The sequence below is a fragment of the Arachis hypogaea genome, chromosome 4 (genome assembly GCF_003086295.3).
Source record: "Arachis hypogaea cultivar Tifrunner chromosome 4, arahy.Tifrunner.gnm2.J5K5, whole genome shotgun sequence".
Taxonomy (NCBI): domain Eukaryota; kingdom Viridiplantae; phylum Streptophyta; class Magnoliopsida; order Fabales; family Fabaceae; genus Arachis; species Arachis hypogaea.
In genome coordinates this window covers 119,354,798-119,374,413 of record NC_092039.1, presented here as the reverse complement: position 1 = coordinate 119,374,413, position 19,616 = coordinate 119,354,798, and the positions used below count along the sequence as shown (strand labels likewise).

Genomic DNA, 19,616 nt, shown 5'->3' with positions numbered 1-19,616 from the left:
GTTTTATTGTCGGTTTCTGATTGAACCGGTTTGACCAACTGGTCCAATCTGATTTTTAAAACCTGAATAATATAGATATATAGATAGATAGATACCTACTTAAAATCCAATAACGGATTCTATTGTTGTGTAGATCGGATCAAATTGGATTCGAACCGAATTCAGATAAACAACGTCATATCTCATATGGGATTCGACTTCGATCCATGAAACACTCCTACCCCCAATATCACTTTTTCATTCTTTTAACCCGGAAAGAGGGATGGATCCCACTTGGCCAGTGAAGTTGGAGCTTGTCCATAATCCTGATCTCAAGCCAAGGTCCATACCTAGTCCAAGGTTTTGCGGGTAAATACTAGAGATCTCAGGGGCACCCCGCAAAAAATAAAATTCACCAAAATGAACAAACAATAGTAAAAATTAGAAAACCGAAGAAAAGAAAGAGCGAGTGAGTGAGTGTGTGTGTAAAAAACAGAAAAAGGTAGTAAGAAGCAAAATAAATCCCGTCGTCGAAATCTTCCCAATCTGTATCAATAGAAACCCTAACCATTGGGTAGGTGTTTCTCCTGCTCCTCCTCCTCCTCCTCCTCCGACCGCCACCACCATGGATGCCATAAGGAAGCAGCTGGACGTGTTAATGGGAGCAAATCGGAACGGTGATGTCAGAGAGGTCAACCGCAAGTACTACGATCGAGACGTCTGCCGCCTCTACCTCGTCGGTCTCTGCCCACACGAACTCTTCCAGCTCACTGTAACTACCTAACGAACCATCTCTCCTCTCCCTCTCTTTCTTTCTTGCTCCTTATGGTTAGGGTTAGGGCTTAATTTTAGTTTTGTTATTTTTGTTTCTCTTTCAGAAAATGGATATGGGTCCATGCCCCAAGGTTCACTCCTTGCAGCTTCGGAAAGAGTATACTACCTTCTCGATCTCTATTTACTTTACTCATTTTAACCTTATTCTATAATTTTTCCCCCTTCTTTCTTTCTTTCTTTCTTTCTTATGTTACCTGAATTGAAGATTTTAGCTGTAAAATGGTTTAGTCTTGATTTTTAATGATCTACTCCTGCTGCACGAGTGCTCCAATGATTTGTCATAATACTGATTCTTCACTGGAAAAAAGAGCCCCTCCAATTATTGATATAGGTTTGATTCTTCACAATGAGTAAATTAGTGAGGAATTATGGATTTTACCTATGGTGGGAAGGATCTAAGCTTCCTACCTTTTGGGGTTTTGTCATGTGATGAGAAAATCTGTAGAAACATTTGTTATAGTAGTAGTTCAGATGAGGGGGAAGCTTAGTAGGTTAGGTAGAGGTAGACACATAAGAAACTGAAAACAAAACTATTAGAAGGGATTTAGATTAATGATCCTTTTAGTAGACATGGTTTTGTGATAGGGCATAATATTGTTGTCAAAATGGCTTAGTCGTGGTTCACGTTGTATTGCTTTACCGTTTCTAGATATGAGGAAGCAAAAGCGAAAGGGACAGATAATTATGACAGAGAGTTGGAGGATGTTATAGACAAGCTCATTGGTGAATGCGATAGGAAGATTGGTAGAGCTCTGAAGCGTCTTGAGGATGAAGATGCAAAAGCGGCAATTGCAATTTCAGTCTCTGAAGTTACTCAGGTGACGCTATGAGGCATGGTTGGGATTTTCTGAGTGATTGTGATGGTCTATAAATTCTAATGATTGTTCTGTTGAATGTGCAGACTCCTGAGGTGCTCGAGTTGTCAAAAGAAATCAAGGAGAAGTTGAAAGAAGCTGATCAATATGGTATAATTATTAGTCCATACTCCGTTTGTTAGCATGTAGATGATCCTGCATCTCTTTTCCGTTAATTGTATAAAATCCTGCAATTCCACGGGGTATAATGCATGAATTACTTCTGCTTATGCCATTCTAACCCCTTTTTTAGGGTCTTTAAGTTGTAGTTTTTGCTGATAAGTTGAATATATATATTGCCTAAGTATTATATTAATGTTTTCTTTTTTGTCCTTTCTAATGGTTCTTTGCTTGAAAAATGATAATGTATCTACATTTGTTGATGGTTCTGGTATGTTGTAGAATTGCATGCATGGTGGCTATGCAGCCTACATCTATTCATAACATATATTTTCAAGTTTAATTACATGTAAAACCACATCAGTTGAAAGGGTTTATTCCTTTCACCAAAGCTGATTATGAGACTTTCAAAACATTTGTAGTGTTTACGATTTGAACATTTGTGTACGCTTGATATTTTTATATTCCCCCCTTTTGATGAGCATGGAGTTATACGAGATGTTATACTTTGATACGTGTATTCCATGATGAAAATTTAAGTCTTTATTTATCTTTCCACCATGTAAAAAATTTTGGATGCAGATCTTGAAGGCAAGACAGATCTCAAGATTCGTGCTTTAGAGGTTGTGGAAGAACTTAGAACTAAAAGAGCAGACAAGCAGGTCAGTTATCGGTTATCACCCTTGAATGCTAAGATCCATGTGTCGTTGTCGGTGTTGTAAACTCTGGATCATTGTTTGACCTTTTTCCTTTTATTGTTTCCCTTTGTCATTAGACTATTAAGATAGTTGTCTGATCACTATTTTAGAGGAGCATACTAACAATTCTTTTAACTTTCTAACAATTTCCAAACAGTCCATGCTCCTGTTAGATGCCTTTAACAAAGACAGGGCATCTTTACCTCAACCTCTGCCAAATCCACCTCCTTTGGCTCCCATTCCTGTTGCTGCTCCTGATCCTCGAACTCAAGAGATGATAAATGAGAAGTTGAAGAAAGCCGAGGACCTTGGTAAGCCACTGATCTGATATTCTTTAGCTCATTGGAAGACTGAGGAGAGATGCCTTCTTTAAGGAAAAAATCCCTTTAATTTATATTTAACAATATATAAGTTTGGATTAATGAACAGGCGAGCAAGGAAAGGTTGATGAGGCGCAAAAAGCATTGGAAGAAGCCGAAGCACTTAAGAAGGTCCTTCACTTTTTATAATATGGTTTTGTTTGTCTTGCTATTGAAATCATTTTGGGTACTGTTTGCTTATTTAAATCGAAGAGTTCATATATACCTGCTGTGCTTTTTTCTTGTCAATTTCGATCTGTGTGTTAACAATCTGATTTTTGTGTCAGCTTCCGGCAAGGCAGGAGCCTGTAGTGGATAATTCAAATTCTTCAAAATATACAGCTGCTGATGTGCGGATTGTGAGTAGATTTCCTGTGTTCTATAACTTTAATGAGATTAAATCTGCACTCATATTTCGATTACATTTTAAATGATGCATCCAAATAAATGAAATGTGTAATGTCAAGTCTTTTTCCATATTCTTGCATCCAAGCATTTCACTGCAACTTTACCTTTTTGAGAGCAAAATACACATGTATGCTGGCACACATGAGCATTTTTCTTTTTTTGGGTGTGAATGGCTTTCCTTATATTATATCAATTGATTCTTATGTTTTCTTATACATATATAACTACTCAGACTGATCAGAAGCTACGCGTGTGTGACATATGTGGAGCATTTTTGAGTGTTTATGACAGGTAACAACTGATCCTGTGCAATACATCTTTTTACCCATCTTTAAGTTTTGATAGGAATTTATGGAGTTAGAATTTGGGGTTTCAAGTGCTTCAGCTTTTGACCCGTTAGTAATACCTCTTGTCACCAGCAGGCTCTTGTGCCAGTTTTACGAGGATAACTTTTGCAGCTAAAGAATGTGCGTCTTTTCTGTTTTTGCTTGTCGATAATGCTATTCTTAGCTAGAAAATTTTTGGGGAAATCATGTGATACATCAGTTGTAATATATTATTTTTTTTTGCATGTTTCACTGTACCATTTTACTATTTGTTACTATTTTCAGTGATCGCCGCTTAGCTGATCATTTTGGAGGGAAACTCCATTTAGGGTATATGCAGATTCGAGAGAAGTTAGCAGAACTCCAGGTAAAACATCTTATATGCAATTATTATTTTTAATTATTTTGGATAATTGTTTATCTAATGATACATGAATAGTTTATTGGGGAGAGAATTTATCTCACAATATGGTATCATGTTATTTTCTTCTTCAGGAGGAGAGGACCAAGAGCCGGAAGTCACTTGATGACAGGAGGTGAATTTCTTTACTACAAGCTTGTAAGTATGATTTAATGATTAGTTAATTGTGTTTTGTGCATTTATTTGGCACTAGATCAAAAGAAAGGAGTAGGGATCGTGAGCCAAGTAGGGACCGGGATCGAGGTGACAGTCGTGAACGAGGGCGAGACTATGATCGTAGGAGTAGAGACCGCGATAGGCATCACGACAGAGATCGTGGATATGATAGAGAACGTGACAGAGACTATGATCGATCGAGACGTCGGAGGTCCCGCTCAAGATCACGTGAGAGATCCAGGGACTATGATCGCCACAGGTAAAGTTTTGTCACTAATTTTGGGCAACTATGAAATGTATTTGTGATGTCTAACTCTTTCGTTTCTCTGGCAGGCGCTATGATCGGTACTAGGTATTTGATGTGGATCATTTGGATTATGATATAATATTTTAGTAGCCTGGTGTCGGACAAAATAATTTTGCAATTTGTGTTGAGAGGATTCTCCAATGATGGATGTAACTTGAGCTTTAGGTGTAGCTTTATGGTTTTGATGGATTGATGTTGGTTCAGAGCTATCAAGTCCGCCTTGTAATTTGCCTACTTGGATCACTTCATCGACATTTGCACTTTTTAAAATAGTTGGTTTATTGTGTTAACATTTGTTATCCATCCAAAATACGATCATTTTGTCGTTACGAATTGTGAATTTTAGTTTAGTACAAATATATCTTTAAGATTGCCCACACTTAAAATATAGACTTACTGCGAGTTGATTAATTGAAATCAAACCAGGCATCCATTTTAATTTGGATAATATTATTCCTTGATAATGACATTCTTATTAAGACATTTAAGTAAATTTAATTTTAATACACTTACATGATTATTCAACAAGATTTATGCGATTTTTAAGTAGTTAGTATTGGTTATCTGTATAAAATTCTTTCACATTCTGTACGAAATTAAATTCCTATATATGGAAAAGGAAGACATATTTGGATATGTGCTCCCTATTTTTAATCATCTGTACTATTCGAATGTGAATCTGCGTTAGTTGGGACCAAGAAGCAATTAGATAGATATTTGATTGATTGCATATGGATTTTACTTCTAAGATTGACATTGTAGAGGATTCTACTTCTAACTAACATTGCAGAATATTGGAGAAATAAAGTAACAATGGAAATGGTCTTTGAAGATGATTCATTTGATTGCACTGGCATTAAAGTCAAAGTTAACAAAGAAAGAAACAAAAGCAACGGCTCAGATTTGCCGTGAAGCAGCATCAGCAACGAAAGGCAAGGTGGGAGTTCGTCCCACAACACAAGTAACCACACTGTAAACAAAACACACAACACTAAAAACGAAGAGAGCGTTGTGGGACCACACCATGACCTGGAACCCTAACCCGGTTCGACCGGGAGCGAGGATGCGCTGAATGAGAAGCGGCACCACGAGGAGAACGTCGAGCGTCACGGCCTGCATTGCGTTGAACCTCACATAGCGGGAGAGCGAGGTGTTCCTCACGATTCCGAGGTAGAGAGCGAAGAAGGCGATGAAGGAGGCGTATGGGAGAGAGCGGTAGAGCGAGTAAAGAGGGAAGAGTGGGTCGAAGAGCACGGCAAGGTTGGGGTTTGCGGAAAGGATGAACCGTCCGTACTGGAGTGAGTTGAAGAATGGGAGCGTGTATGCGGCGATTGAGATTAACCGTTCTGTTGGTGGCGGTGATGTGTATGAGCACGTTGTTGTTCGGGTCGATACGGTGCCGTTTTGGGGGATTCTTTTCGTTTTGAGGATTGGGAGAGGGGAGAATTGTCGCTGGTGAGTTTGGGTTAGGGTTTGGGGTTGGGGTTTGAGGAAGGTGGAGCGGAGGAGGAGAGGGATGGAAGCCATGTTTCCAAGGTAAGTTGCTGAATTTTGAGTTTAGGGCTTTACTTTGGTTTTATTTTACACCGTTACTGGCTCTAACATTTCAATCAGTTGCCACTATAAGGTACAAATACACTTTACAACTACTACTAGCTAAGATGAGGATTGAGATTGACTACAAAATAATAATTTAGATGATGATAGATTACTCTTAAAATTAATAATACCACTCAATCTACTATATTTTCATTAAATTTATTAAAATATTTTTTATTATACTTAAATTTCTCTAGTTTTCTTTATACTGCATCCTATATGATATTTTAGGAAAACTTTTTTTTTATTAAAAAAAAAGGTGCATTTGAGAATGATATCAGTGTATCAGTAATTTTGGATTAACATTATTGAACAAAATGACACGCTTTCTATTGAACAAATAGAATCATCTTCTGTCAAATTACCATAAAATGTTAACAATAACAATTGAATTGCCACAAACAGCCGTTGTCACAATCAAAACGATGTCGTTTTCACAAAGCAATCCAAAACAATCGCAATTACCAAGTATCAACCATCTCCACTTCTCTGCCTCCTCCTCCTCCCTCTGCCACTGAAACTCAAGGAAGAATCCCCGCACAACTCCATCTTGTGACTCAAATTTCTACTCTCACACCGCATCTCCTACTCCCTCCTCCGCTGGGCCACCAACTCCTTCAAACATTGTTAATTAATTAATTTTCCATTTGTTTAATCCAATCCATTTCTTATCTCACACATTGTTCCATTGAGTTATTTTTATCTTCCTGTTACCAAAACTACTTCAGTTTTAGTCTTTATAGTGTGTACATTTCTTGCTCCTTGCATCAAACCATTGGCTGAAAATGGCTGTGTAATAGTTATCAACATCTAATTTGTGTAGACTAATCTAAGACAAAACTTTTATGAATCTTCTACTAAATTAAATTGTTCGAGGTGCTGAAAAGCGTGGAAGCACACACTCGTGTCAACAACTATCCCCACACACGGTAAAATCATACAGGTATGATTAAATATTATACTCCAAGTAATTGTTTATCAAACAAACATAGTTTCTTACACAACCAACTTATAAGAAGTACCAAATCGCTTCGAAAAACAAACACAAAGTAGAAGTATATTTAGCATTGCTATCCCTAATACAAAGCTCACGGATACATCTCAAAGCAACTATTGGGTTCCATGTTTGGCTGCAGCTTTTCCCTTTCATTTGGTTGTTGGCTTGTTGCTTTCTCCGGGACGACCATATGAATAATAATCCAAGTATTATAAGGTCGATCCCAACGGTTAAACAACTATCTGATTCTTGGCGCACTAGAATGGACAAAATAAGGAACATAACAACATGAATGCGAGTGAATTTTGCACCCACAAGAATAAATACTGCAAGAGCCCATCTAATCACAAGGTAACTGAAGAATTTCAATCCAGGGAACCTACTTGGACATGCTTACATGATGATTTATCAGCTTCAGGACAGGGCACAGCAGGTTCCTAAGTGCCTCCATATCTTTCCCCAAATATATTTCTTTGTTGGCGGTTGCGGTGTCAGAAAAGCACATGGCGGATAGATTGAAATAGCTGAAAGTATAAACCAGTACCAAACTGGCAATTGCCACAAATAACCCAAGTTCTGCAGCTACCCTGAGCCAGTACTCTGGCACAGTTTTCTTGTGGTGGTGCTGCTGGGTCTGTCTAGATAAAGAAGAAAAAAAGAAATAAAAAAGGTCAATCGAAACCGAGTAATTTGTTTTATCCGAAGCAGTAATAATGAAATTTGGCGACCACATTATTCCTGGAAGCCATGGGTGCAGCAGAGGAGTTTGTTTGGTTCGGAACCATCCTTCCTAGATAGTGTACAAGAGGTAGAGAGCAATGAGAAGTGGAGGGTTTCAGAGCAGCAAACGTAACATTCGGTAATGGAATTTGGAAATGATAAATTATTGTTAACAGAGCTTAAGCAATGTCCTTCTGTTGGTCTCATCAACCCATTTGTTCATTTACAAAAGAGTTGAGAAACTGCATAACGCCCTAGAAGATGTGAATAGCATCAATAGAAGCAGCGGAACAACCGGAGTAAAACAAAAAATCGTCATGAAAACGAGACAAAAATATTGGATTTATTAATTTTCATATCATATCAATAATCAACACACTTTACTCTGAAAAACTAGCCCTTTTTTATTCCATCATCACGTTAAGTTTCTTGAGATTTGTAATATGCAGCAGGACCCCAGCACCACCAGCAGCAACAGCAAGAGCAGCACCAGTGCCAATACAAGCGCCAGCTGCTGCGTCTGCAGCTGTGGTAACTGCAGTACTATATATTGGTCGTCATCTTCATTCTCAATTTCTCATGGTGGTTGTCTTGCATATTATGAAGCCCTTTGTGCCATTGAAGCCGCTTGGGGGTTTCTGTTTCTAGGCATTCATCAGTTGGCATCGGTGAAGTCTTTGGCATTTGAGAAGAGGAACTTACTGAGCTTTGGGGAAGCTTTTAATATGTTCCTTCCACCGATGGTACATATCAGCATGAATTTCTTGAGTTTTGCTCTGAATTTGGTCCTGCTATTCCCAGTGTATCCTGCAGTACAATGTGTTCTTAACTTCTTATGCTCCTTTGCATGTTAATGCCATTGTATTATTTTGCTGAACTAGCACATAAAGCCGTTGGCATTACTGTAATCTCAGGTTTATTCATTGTTTTCTACCTTAGAGGTCCCTTGGCATCTCCCTGATGATTGGAATTCCAAGGAATAAGAGTGAACGGGGATGCCATAATAGGGGCTATGAATGCCTGAATAACTCATCTAGCTCTGTGTTATGTTTATGAATTTCTGGAATTGGACCATGTAATAACTTGTATAATATCTTCATTTACACAACTTTAGTTTGAAAGTTTTTGCCATGGACTTGAAAATAGTTTACGATGGATGTGCCTCTTGCTATGGTATAAGAAATGGTTGATATTTGAGTTTTTAACTGTGAATTCACTTTTTTACATGCCCCAAACCTTCTTAAATGTCATTTGTTTGGATCATCAAACTTGTGCCTCGAAACAGACCAAGAGACTAACAAGACCTCATTATCAGCTATTAATTATATGTTTGGATATATAATGTAAAAAATCTTTATTTTATAAAATGAAAACATTGAATATAAGAAAAAATGCAACATTTATTTATTGACTTCTAGAAATAGAATTAAATTGGTTATTGTTCAGAACCTCCCTCATTTATTATTATTAGCTTGAACTGAAGGACAACCAATTGCAGTTCATTAAGGATAAATTTGGATTGACTTTTAGAAAAAATATTTTTATTTTTATTTTTCTAAATAAAATTTTTAATAGATAAAAATTACTTTATATTTAGATAGATATTTAAAATAATTTTTAAATATTAAAAATATTTTATTTTTATTTTTTTAAAGATAAGGTATGGTTGGTTTTTAGAAAATTAAATAATATTGTTACGATGGGTAACCGGAGATTGATGGGTTAGATGGTGTTGGTTGGCCCAAACGTGTGAAGGAGGAGGCTTTCAAATGGGTCTGCAACTCGGGGACCCCGTCCGACTTGTGGCGAGAAAGAATGGGGGGTGATACCTGCAAAGACACTCCGATGCCTAAGTTAGCAAGGGTGTGAGCAGGTCTAGAGAGTATTGGGACTTAGAGATACCTGAGGGGTGTCAGTGTATTTATAGTGGTGAACCAATAACCACCGTTGGAGTAGTGCCATCTTTTTAGGGTGTTAACCGTCCCATTATCTTAGGGAGGTTAGGATATGGCTCTTGGAAGTGGTTAGAGAGATTCTAGGGGCAGTTACTCATTTGAATGAGTGTTTATCCGCCAGCTAACCCTCGTGCCCGACTTCTTTAGAACAAGTCGTGGTGAGTACCGACTTCATAGGACGAAGGTTGGTACTGGTGAGGCCCAACCCTTTGGATTAAGTCTTTTGCTTGATCCTGGGCCTTCATTATTGGGCCAAGGTATGAACAAATATTTTTTTTATAAAAATATTTTTTAAAAAGACGTATTTAAATATATTTAAAATTTAATAAAAATATTTTATTTTTAGGTTTAATTCTTTTATTAGTCTCTATAATTTTATTAAATTTGTAGTTAAATTTTTTTTTTTATTTGATCTCTATATTATTTTTAATTTTATAATTAGGTATTTTTTGTGCTAAAAATATTAAAATTAAATTCTATTGTGTGAACCTCTCTGCCTTTTCCTCTCAAGTTTAGGCTTTCATTGTAGCATTTTCTTGCCAACTTTTGGTCTCCCCTTACCGTTGCTATCCCCGCTGAAGTCGGGAATTTCATGCAAAGGTGGGGAGTGGATACCACTGCTCCGAGTCGATTAAGGGTAGCTCTGCCGATTAAAGCATTATATGCTGACCCCACATTAATGACTATGAAGTCTATACTCAGAGTCTTTGATTTTTCCCCTTTTCCAAAAGTGGTGTGGAAGAGCAAAAATCTCAGTGGTTATATTGGCGTGTCACCTAATCCATACAAGGTATCGGGGTAGACTCTTAATTCTTTCTCATCCAACTCTAGTTTGTCAAAAGCGGGCTTAAAAAGGATGTCCGCTGAGCTTCCTAGGTCTACTAGGGTTCTATGGAGATGGGCGTTTGCTAGGATCATAGTTATTACCACTGGATCATCGTGTCCAGGGATTATTCCTTGCCCATCCTCTTTTGTGAATGAAATGGTAGGGAGGTCGGATGATCCTCCTCCGACCTAGTAAACTCTCTTAAGATGTCTTTTGCGAGAGGATTTGGTGAGTCCCTCTCCCGCAAACCCCCCTAAGATCGTATGGATATGTCTCTCCGGAGTCTGCGGTGGTGGATCTCTTCTATCCATATCATCTCGCTTTCTCTTTCCATGACCGTCCGACCTTTCTATGAGATACCTATCAAGCCGACCTTCTCTAGCTAGCTTTTCTATCACATTTTTAAGGTCGTAGCAGTCGTTTGTGGAGTGACCATATATTTTATGGTACTCACAGTAGTCGCTGCGGCTCCCCCCTTTTTTATTTTTAATGGGTCTAGGGGGCGGCAGCCTTTCAGTATTACAAATCTCTCTGTATACATCCACTATAGAGACTTTCAGAGGAGTATAAGAGTGGTATATTCTTGGCCTCTCGAGACCGAGTTCTTCCTTTTTCTTGGTTTCCCTCTCCCTCTCTTTTGTTGAGGGAGGGTGCCCAGGTCGCCAACTCAGGTCTCTCAGCTTAGCATTCTCCTCCATATTGATGTACTTTTCAGCTCTTTCCTGTACATCACTTAGAGAGACGGGGTGTCTTTTAGATATGGACTGTGAGAAGGGGCCTTCTCTAAGTCCATTGACTAACCCCATTATGACTGCCTCTGTGGGCAGGTCTTGAATCTCTAAACATGCTTTGTTGAACCTTTCCATATAGGCTCGTAAGGATTCTCCGACCTCCTGTTTTATTCCCAGGAGGCTCGGTGCATGTTTCACTTTGCCTTTCTGGATAGAGAACCTTATCAGAAACTTCTTTGAGAGGTCTTCAAAACTGGTGATTGACCTCGGGGGGAGGCTGTCGAACCACTTCATCGCTGCTTTCGATAGAGTGGTTGGGAAAGCTTTGCATCGTGTAGCGTCGGAAGCATCAGCTAGGTACATCCGACTTTTGAAGTTGCTTAAGTGATGCTTCGAATTCGTGGTTCCATCGTAGAGGTCCATATCGGGGCTTTTGAAGTTCCTCGGAACTTTTGCCCTCATTATGTCCTCACTGAAAGGATCCTCCCCTCCTAGGGGCGGTTCTTCTTGCTCGTCACGGGAGTTTCGGCCTTTGAGGGAGGATTCTAACTTTAAGAGTTTTCTTTTTAACTCTTTTTGTCGTTCCATCTCCTCTTTTAGGCTCTTTTCGGTCTCCTTTTGTCGCTCCCGTTCTTGTTCTAACTGTTCCAGGCGACTGTGGACTAATCCCATGAGTTCAGTTGCATGGGATGGTTCCTCTTTCTCTAATTCGCGCCCTTCTGAAGAGTTTACCTTCGAATTTTTTACTCCGGAGGTACCTTCCCTGTGTTGATCATTAGTTCCCTGGTGGAGGGTCAAGTCTGCATCATTATTACCTGTGTCCAGATTCTCTTGTTCAGAATCTGACTCCACATGACCCTCTACGGGGGATCTGTCTGCCATCACTGGTTGATCTCTCGGGTCCCCGGCAACGGCGCCAATGTTACGATGGGTAACCGGAGATTGATGGGCTAGATGGTGTTGGTTGGCCCAAACGTGTGAAGGAGGAGGCTTTCAAATGGGTCTGCAACTCGGGGACCCCCGTCCGACTTGTGGCGAGAAAGAATGGGGGGTGGTACCTGCAAAGACACTCCGATGCCTAAGTTAGCAAGGGTGTGAGCAGGTCTAGAGAGTATTGGGACTTAGAGATACCTGAGGGGTGTCAGTGTATTTATAGTGGTGAACCAATAACCACCGTTGGAGTAGTGCCATCTTTTTAGGGTGTTAACCGTCCCATTATCTTAGGGAGGTTAGGATATGGCTCTTGGAAGTGGTTAGAGAGATTCTAGGGGCAGTTACTCATTTGAATGAGTGTTTATCCGCCAGCTAACCCTCGTGCCCGACTTCTTTAGAACAAGTCGTGGTGAGTACCGACTTCATAGGACGAAGGTTGGTACTGATGAGGCCCAACCCTTTGGATTAGATCTTTTGCTTGATCCTGGGTCTTCATTATTGGGTCAGGGTATGAACAAATATTTTTTTATAAAAATATTTTTTAAAAAGACGTATTTAAATATATTTAAAATTTAATAAAAATATTTTATTTTTAGGTTTAATTCTTTTATTAGTCTCTATAATTTTATTAAATTTGTAGTTAAATTTTTATTTTTTTTATTTGGTCTCTATATTATTTTTAATTTTATAATTAGATATTTTTTGTGCTAAAAATATTAAAATTAATAGAATATTTTTTTAAAAAAATATAAAAAATCTAATTAAAATTTTAATTATAGATACTTTTAATTTGTAAAAAAATATTTCGTTAATTTTAATATTTTTTATATTGACAAAAATTTAATTATACAATTAAAAACAGTATAGAATCTAATTAAAAAAATCATAAGAAACTAATTGTAAATGTAATGAAATTATAAAGATTAATAGAATAATAAACTTTCTTTGTAATAATTTTCTTTATTCAAATAAACCGACCGAAACCAATTTTTTGAAAAGGTATGTTTTTTTCATTCAAATAATTCTCCTGGCATCAACCATTCGGTTGAAATGGCTTTGGATAATAGTTATCAACCTCTAATTTTATATAGCCTAAATTTAAAATAAAACCATTATGAATCTTTTACTAGAAGTCAACAACTATTATTACTGATATAGGTGACTAGAGTCTAGAGGCGTGTTATATGTGGCATATATATATATATATATATATATATAAATAATATATATATATATATATATATGGGTAATTCTATGGTGTTTTTGTTTGGTGTCTAATTTTTGCTTAAATTATTTTTTATAATAATTTTAAAATATTTAAAATTTCTTAATTTTTATACTTTTAAATTTAGAATTAATTATTTTATCTATTTTAATAATTAGACAACACTTTTTAGACACTATAACAAACACTTATAGATATAGCTAAGTTAAAATAAACAAATCCGGTAGAAGATTGAGTGCTGATGTGTATTGTTAGTTAGACGGAATCAGAGAGTATATTCTATTAGTGGGCACGGCAATGCCAAAAGCGTTTATGTATCTGTATAAAATTTGAGAGCATTGATAGGAAACTAATAATTTTTAGAATTTACAGTCATCAAATAACTATTAATAAAATTTTAAATGATGTGAAATTAGTATAAAATTTTATTTAATAATTTACTTTTTTTTTTACTAGTTATATACTGACCATAACTTTGTCCTTAACTTTTCCAAACTTTACACGAGTAATAGACCAATTCTCATTTCTGCAACTCTCTCTCTCTCTTGCATGGTGTGAGCTCTCATCTCACCGGTCACCACCACACTCTCCAACTTGGACAAAGTTTTATCAACTATTCCCATGCATAATTAATTTCACATTTGTGTGTAGCGAAAAAGAACGAGATTCTATAAACACTAGTAAAATGCAAAGTTAAGGCTCACTGGATAATTATACATACTGTAAGTAATTGTTAGTCAAGAACACGTAGTTCCTTACCCAACCAACGTATTGGAAGCACTAAATCGCTCCTAAGTCACGGTTGCACAAATTTGAATTACAAAAACAAGACTCGAATAGACAGCCAACACACAAACACAAATTTAAATTTCAGATCATGCATTTTGCTCTCAACAAATTTCAATTATTCTGGAATTTTTAAGAATTACACTCATTAGAGACATCGGATTTATTTGTCAATTTTAATAAATTTATAATAATTTTTATTATAAAATAATTAAGTTAAATTAGTTAATTTTACAATAAAAAAACCGATATATCTAATAAGAATAACTTTAAAAAATTTATTTATAAAATAATAAAAATTTATTAGAGACTAAATGCAGATCTAAAATTTATTGGATACAAGTCACACTAACTCTTGCCTCTGTCTCTTAGGCTGCAGCTTTTCCGTCGGATTTGGTTTTTGCATTTTTCCGGGACGGCCATATGAATAACAATCCAAGTATTATAAGGTAGATTCCAACGGTTAAAGTACCTGATCCTTGGAGCATGAGGAGAATGGACCAGATAAAGAACATGACAGAATGAATGCGAGAGAATTTTGGACCCAGAAGAAGTAGTACAGCAACAGCCCATATAATCACAAGGAAACTGAACAATTGAATCAAGGGAATCACGTTGGACATGCTTACACGTTGAATGATCAGCTTCAGGAAAGGGCATAGCAGGTTCATAAGTGCCAACATATAGTTCCCCAAACTTGTTTCTTTTTCGATGACCGTTTTGGTGTCAGAAAAACACAAGTTGAATAGATTGAAATAGATGAAAATATGAACCAGTACCATACTGGCAAGTGCCACAAATAACCCAACTTCTGCAGCTACCTTAAGCCCATGTTCTTGCTGCTGGGGCAGTCGATGGCCAAAGATCAATTCAAACAGGGAAACTGAGTAATCTGTTTCTTTTATACATACAACAAGTACAAAGGAAGCAGTAATAATAGGTGGAAACTCAGGTACAGTCCAGTTGAAGTGAAGTTGATACCGTGACTGATTTGACTAAATTTTCATCTAACGCCTCTTAGGTATCAACTTCACTTGAGTTTTCACCCTAATAATAAAATTTGGCGCACCTTATTATTGGAGGAAGCCATGGGTGCATCCGAGGAGTTTGTCTGGTTGAAATCATGGCCTTGTGTATGGTTCTGAACCATCCCGCCTGGCTTATAAGAGGGGGAAATGAGCAAGAGAAGAGATGGAAGTTTCAGAGCTGCAAACGTAATATGTGGTAATGGCCTTCTAAAATGAATAAATTATTGTGAATGGATTGAGCTTAACATATCCCCCTTCCTTAATTGAGTCCCCATCAACCCATTAGTTTTTAATTCGCGTTACGCGTTAGTGGATAAGTGAATAACGTCAGTGGAAGCAGACATCCGGAGCCCGGAGTAGGAGACAAGACAAAAATAAGATTTATTAATTCTCATATGAATATCAATAATCAAGAGACTAACAAGACGCACTTTATTACTGCGTGTTTCCAAAAGATAATTCCCTTTTCAAGTTTACTACTCGATCAGCTAATCGGAAACCCATACGATTCCAATGTCGGAAGGGCAGCCAGCTGACGTGGTAATCAATACTCTCTTGTTTTTAACAAAAACTTTGCCCAAATTAACACCCTTCTGCTTCTTCTTTCAGGCATCTAATCCACCCATGGAGATGCTAGACTCACATATGCTTTCCTTTGACATAGAACACCCACTCTCACCTATGCTAGTAAGTTACACGATAATCTTGTGCCGTGCCTTCTCCTATTTTAATGTTTGTTTCACAACTACTTCCTACTTCCTGGATACCAATTCTCATCTTTTCTCAAAATCCATTAATTAATAATTCAAATACACTTTTGGTTCCAAAATATCCAAACTCACCCTTATAATATTTTCTTCTATGTTTTCACAGGGCTATATTTCATGGGAAAAGTAGCCCTTTTTATTCCATCATCACGTTAAGTTTCTCGAGATTTGTAATATGCAGCAGCAGCAGCCGCCTCATGAAACCCTTCCTACCATCAGGTCATTTCTCACCCAGATGTTTTCGATGGTGCGGCAAGCCAATGAGAACACTCGTGGGTTTCTGCTTCTAGGCATTAATGGCGTTGTATTTCATCAATTGACATCGGTGACCTCTTATGTTTTTGATGAGAAGAGGAAGTTACTCAACTTTGGGGAAGCTTTTAATATGTCCCTTCCACCGATGGTCCATATCAGCATGATTGTTTGGAGTTTCGCGCTGAATTATCTCCTCCTATTCCGACTTAACCCTGGAATACAATGTATTCTTCTACTCGTGACCATATTAATGCAGTGGTATTATTTTGCTGAACTAGCTCGTAGAGCCGCTGGTATTGCTGTTGACTTAGGTTCGTACAAGATGCCCCTCCTATGGTTTTCTTTTTTCGGGGGCATCGGCATGGCGCTGTTTTGTGGTTCAACGGTACTGCTGATAGTCTTTTTATCATGGCTATTTGCAAGAAGAAGAGGACTGCAATTCCAAGGAATAAGGGTGAATGGGGATTCCATAATAGGGGCTATGAATGCGTGAGCAACTCATCAAACCATATAATAACTTGTAGTTTGCGATGGACTTGTTAATAGTTTTTGTCTCCGGCTGTGATGATGTTGATGAGCTAGCTTTTAGCGGTGAATTCACCTTTTAACATGGCCAAACATAGGAATGGATGTTTTATTACGCATATCCGTTACGGGTTTGTTTTGGTGTGTCTTTAAGATAAAAAATCCTCTAAAAAAGATCTTTTTTTTAAAGATCTTTTAAAAATGTAAAAATAATTATGTTTAAACATGATAATATATAAATATTTTTTTGTTTATTTATTATATTATGAGTTAGTTTTGGTGAGTTTTTAAGAAAATATTTTTTTTGAATTTTTTTTTTAAAGATCTTATGGAGTAAAAGTAATTTTATGTTTGGGTATTTCATGTAAAAAGATTTTTTTATTTATCAATTATGTTTGGGTATAACAATACAAGAATATTTTTTTGTTTATTTATTATATAAAAAATATATTTTTTTTAAAAAAAAAAATCTTTTAAAAAATTGTGTAAATTACAGCTTCTCAAAAAAATATATCTTTTTAAATTTTTGTAGTGCTTTTACTTTTACAATTAGAACTTTTTCAAACATGCTAAAAAATTTAAAAAAAAAGATCTTTTTTCATCAAAATACTGACGTTTAAATAAATACTGAACCATTTTTTTTTTATAAAAATTCTTTTTAAAAAATACAAATTATAATTTTCAAAAAATATTTTTTTATTTTTTAATATTTTTATTATTAAAAATTTATCTAATATGTTAAAAAAAATTATAAAAAAAATTAATAATTTAATGACAAGTTGACAACCAAAAAAGTCTTTGTTCATTTTGAATACTTAGGTATCATGCGTCCCACTTCCTATCTTGTTACTTTTATATTATATGCTGATTTCTCGCTCTTAGACATAGTAAAAGTTAGATATCTTATCCTTAGTTTGTTGGTTTAATCACAACCCTTGACGTAGTCAATAATTTGGGATAAAATACGTACATAATTGATTTTTGTATTATTTGCATAACAGCTCTGATGTAACACACTCATGTACGATTAAGTATTATAGTCCAAGTATGCTTTTGGCAAGTTTATCTCTATCAGAGTTACTTAAATGGAGATGTAAAAAATATTTTAAAAAAAAATTATGGTGATTATAAAAAAATTTTATATAAAAATATAATTTATTTATTTAGTTATATTTTAAATAAAATAATATTTTTATAATATATTAAAATCTAATTTTACAATTTATCATTCAAATGTCAACAAAAAAATTTTTTTTTTACATTAAGACAATTATAAAATTTTCGTTTAAATATCCACTATCTTCGTATCCTTGGCAGTTGGCACCAACTAAATTCCATGTGATTAGAGAGATTCCATTTTTTCATGTTTCACTTTCAATTTATTTCATACGGTATAGTCAATTAATTTTTTTTTTTTGAAACATTTTAGTGTTTTAATTATATTATTTTGTCCTGTTCTTATTCACCAATTTTCTACATATTATTATGTGGAGGTTTTGGTGTGAAATGGAGATACTAATTAAGCACACAAATTTGAGGGTAATTGTTGAGTGAATAGCGTTGTGTGCAGAAGTAGTTTCTTTGGAAATCATGGACTCATCTCTGAACAAGTTCTGGTTCTTTGTTGTGACTGCAGACAAGAAGCGTGATGTTTATAGCTGTTTGCAAGAAGCAAATGAGTCAAGTAATTAATTTTGAGTTACCAAAGTATAACAATTTCAACAGAGCTTTGCACTCCTTATATGTAAGATTGCCCTTTCTAGATGCAGAACCAACGGTGAAAATTAAGATGATGGAGTTCACAAGAGATGCATGAGTAAACCTTATTACATTAGTCTAAGTTTCATTCATTTGTGGGTTCTTTATCCATCTTCTTGTTCCGAATACTACTTCATTTTTCGTGTTAATTCAGTGCCTGAGGTATTACTCGTGCCATTTATAGTGTGTGTATTTCTTGCTCCTTGCATCAAAGAATTGGCTGAAATGTCTTTGGTTAATAGTTTTCAACATCTAATTTTGTGTAGAACACAGAGTTCTTTACCCAACCAACTTATAAAATGCGCCAAATCACTCCTAAGTTACAGTTGCACAACTTGGAATTACAAAACAAGACTAGAATAGACAGCCAACACACACACACAAAATAACTTAATACCTAAATTGATCAGATAAGGTAATTTGGTCTCTAACAAAATTTTTTTTCGCCCTGAAATTTTCGAGAATTACTCTCATTAGACATATGGATTCTTTCATGGCTTTTAATAAAATTTTTAACATGCATGCTAGATAAATAAGTGTTTGACATTTTATTATAAAATCATTAACTCACTAAAAAATATCATAATAAATCAAATTAGTCTCCTTAAAACTAAAGAAAGGAGCAATCCGTGTGACAGGAGTAATTCTTAAAGACTTATAGAGCAATAAAGATTTGTTAGGAACATCTTTACACAGAAATTTATTTAGCAATGCTATCCGTAATACAAAGCTCAATGAATAATAATCCAAGTGTTATAAGGTAGAGCCCAATGATTAAACTATCTGATCCATGGAGCATGGGAATGGACCAAATAAGGAACATAACAACATGAATGCGAGTGAAATTTGCACCCAGAAGAAGCAGTACAGCAACAGCCCATATAGTCACAAGGAAACTGAACAATTCAATCAAGGGAAGACATGCTTACATGATGTCACTTGTGCTCCAAGCTTAACGAGAAATGAGTAGTTAGTTAGAAGTTACGAGTTCTATGGCTGCTGCTCTTTTTTCCCCCTCACATATTGCTTTTTGCTCTAGCTAAGTACAC

At 36.1% G+C, this 19,616-nt stretch overlaps 2 protein-coding genes and 2 long non-coding RNA genes across 4 annotated transcripts; 2 read left to right on the top strand and 2 right to left on the bottom strand.

Annotated features, from left to right (window-relative positions):
- The first annotated feature begins 108 nt into the window (after window positions 1–108).
- On the top strand, window positions 109–4,791 carry LOC112797587 (U1 snRNP-associated protein usp106). Its single transcript, XM_025840606.3, has 13 exons — window positions 109–751; window positions 858–910; window positions 1,463–1,631; window positions 1,715–1,778; window positions 2,370–2,449; window positions 2,643–2,796; window positions 2,915–2,976; window positions 3,132–3,203; window positions 3,485–3,543; window positions 3,864–3,945; window positions 4,074–4,114; window positions 4,193–4,414; window positions 4,489–4,791. Exons 1-13 carry the CDS (start codon window positions 605–607, stop codon window positions 4,505–4,507), a joined length of 1,224 nt encoding a protein of 407 aa, XP_025696391.1. The 5' UTR covers window positions 109–604; the 3' UTR covers window positions 4,508–4,791.
- Window positions 4,792–5,282: 491 nt separating this feature from the next.
- Window positions 5,283–8,973, bottom strand: LOC112797588 (protein TIC 20-II, chloroplastic). Its single transcript, XM_072236125.1, has one exon. It carries the CDS (start codon window positions 5,987–5,989, stop codon window positions 5,360–5,362), a length of 630 nt encoding a protein of 209 aa, XP_072092226.1. The 5' UTR covers window positions 5,990–8,973; the 3' UTR covers window positions 5,283–5,359.
- Window positions 8,974–14,134: 5,161 nt separating this feature from the next.
- On the bottom strand, window positions 14,135–15,574 carry LOC112797586 (uncharacterized). Its single transcript, XR_011881471.1, has 2 exons — window positions 15,304–15,574; window positions 14,135–15,073 (listed from the first exon to the last, which is right to left on the bottom strand). It is a non-coding gene; the product is annotated as an uncharacterized lncRNA (long non-coding RNA).
- Window positions 15,575–15,648: 74 nt separating this feature from the next.
- Window positions 15,649–17,070, top strand: LOC112797585 (uncharacterized). Its single transcript, XR_011881472.1, has 3 exons — window positions 15,649–15,802; window positions 15,872–15,949; window positions 16,211–17,070. It is a non-coding gene; the product is annotated as an uncharacterized lncRNA (long non-coding RNA).
- Window positions 17,071–19,616: the final 2,546 nt, after the last annotated feature.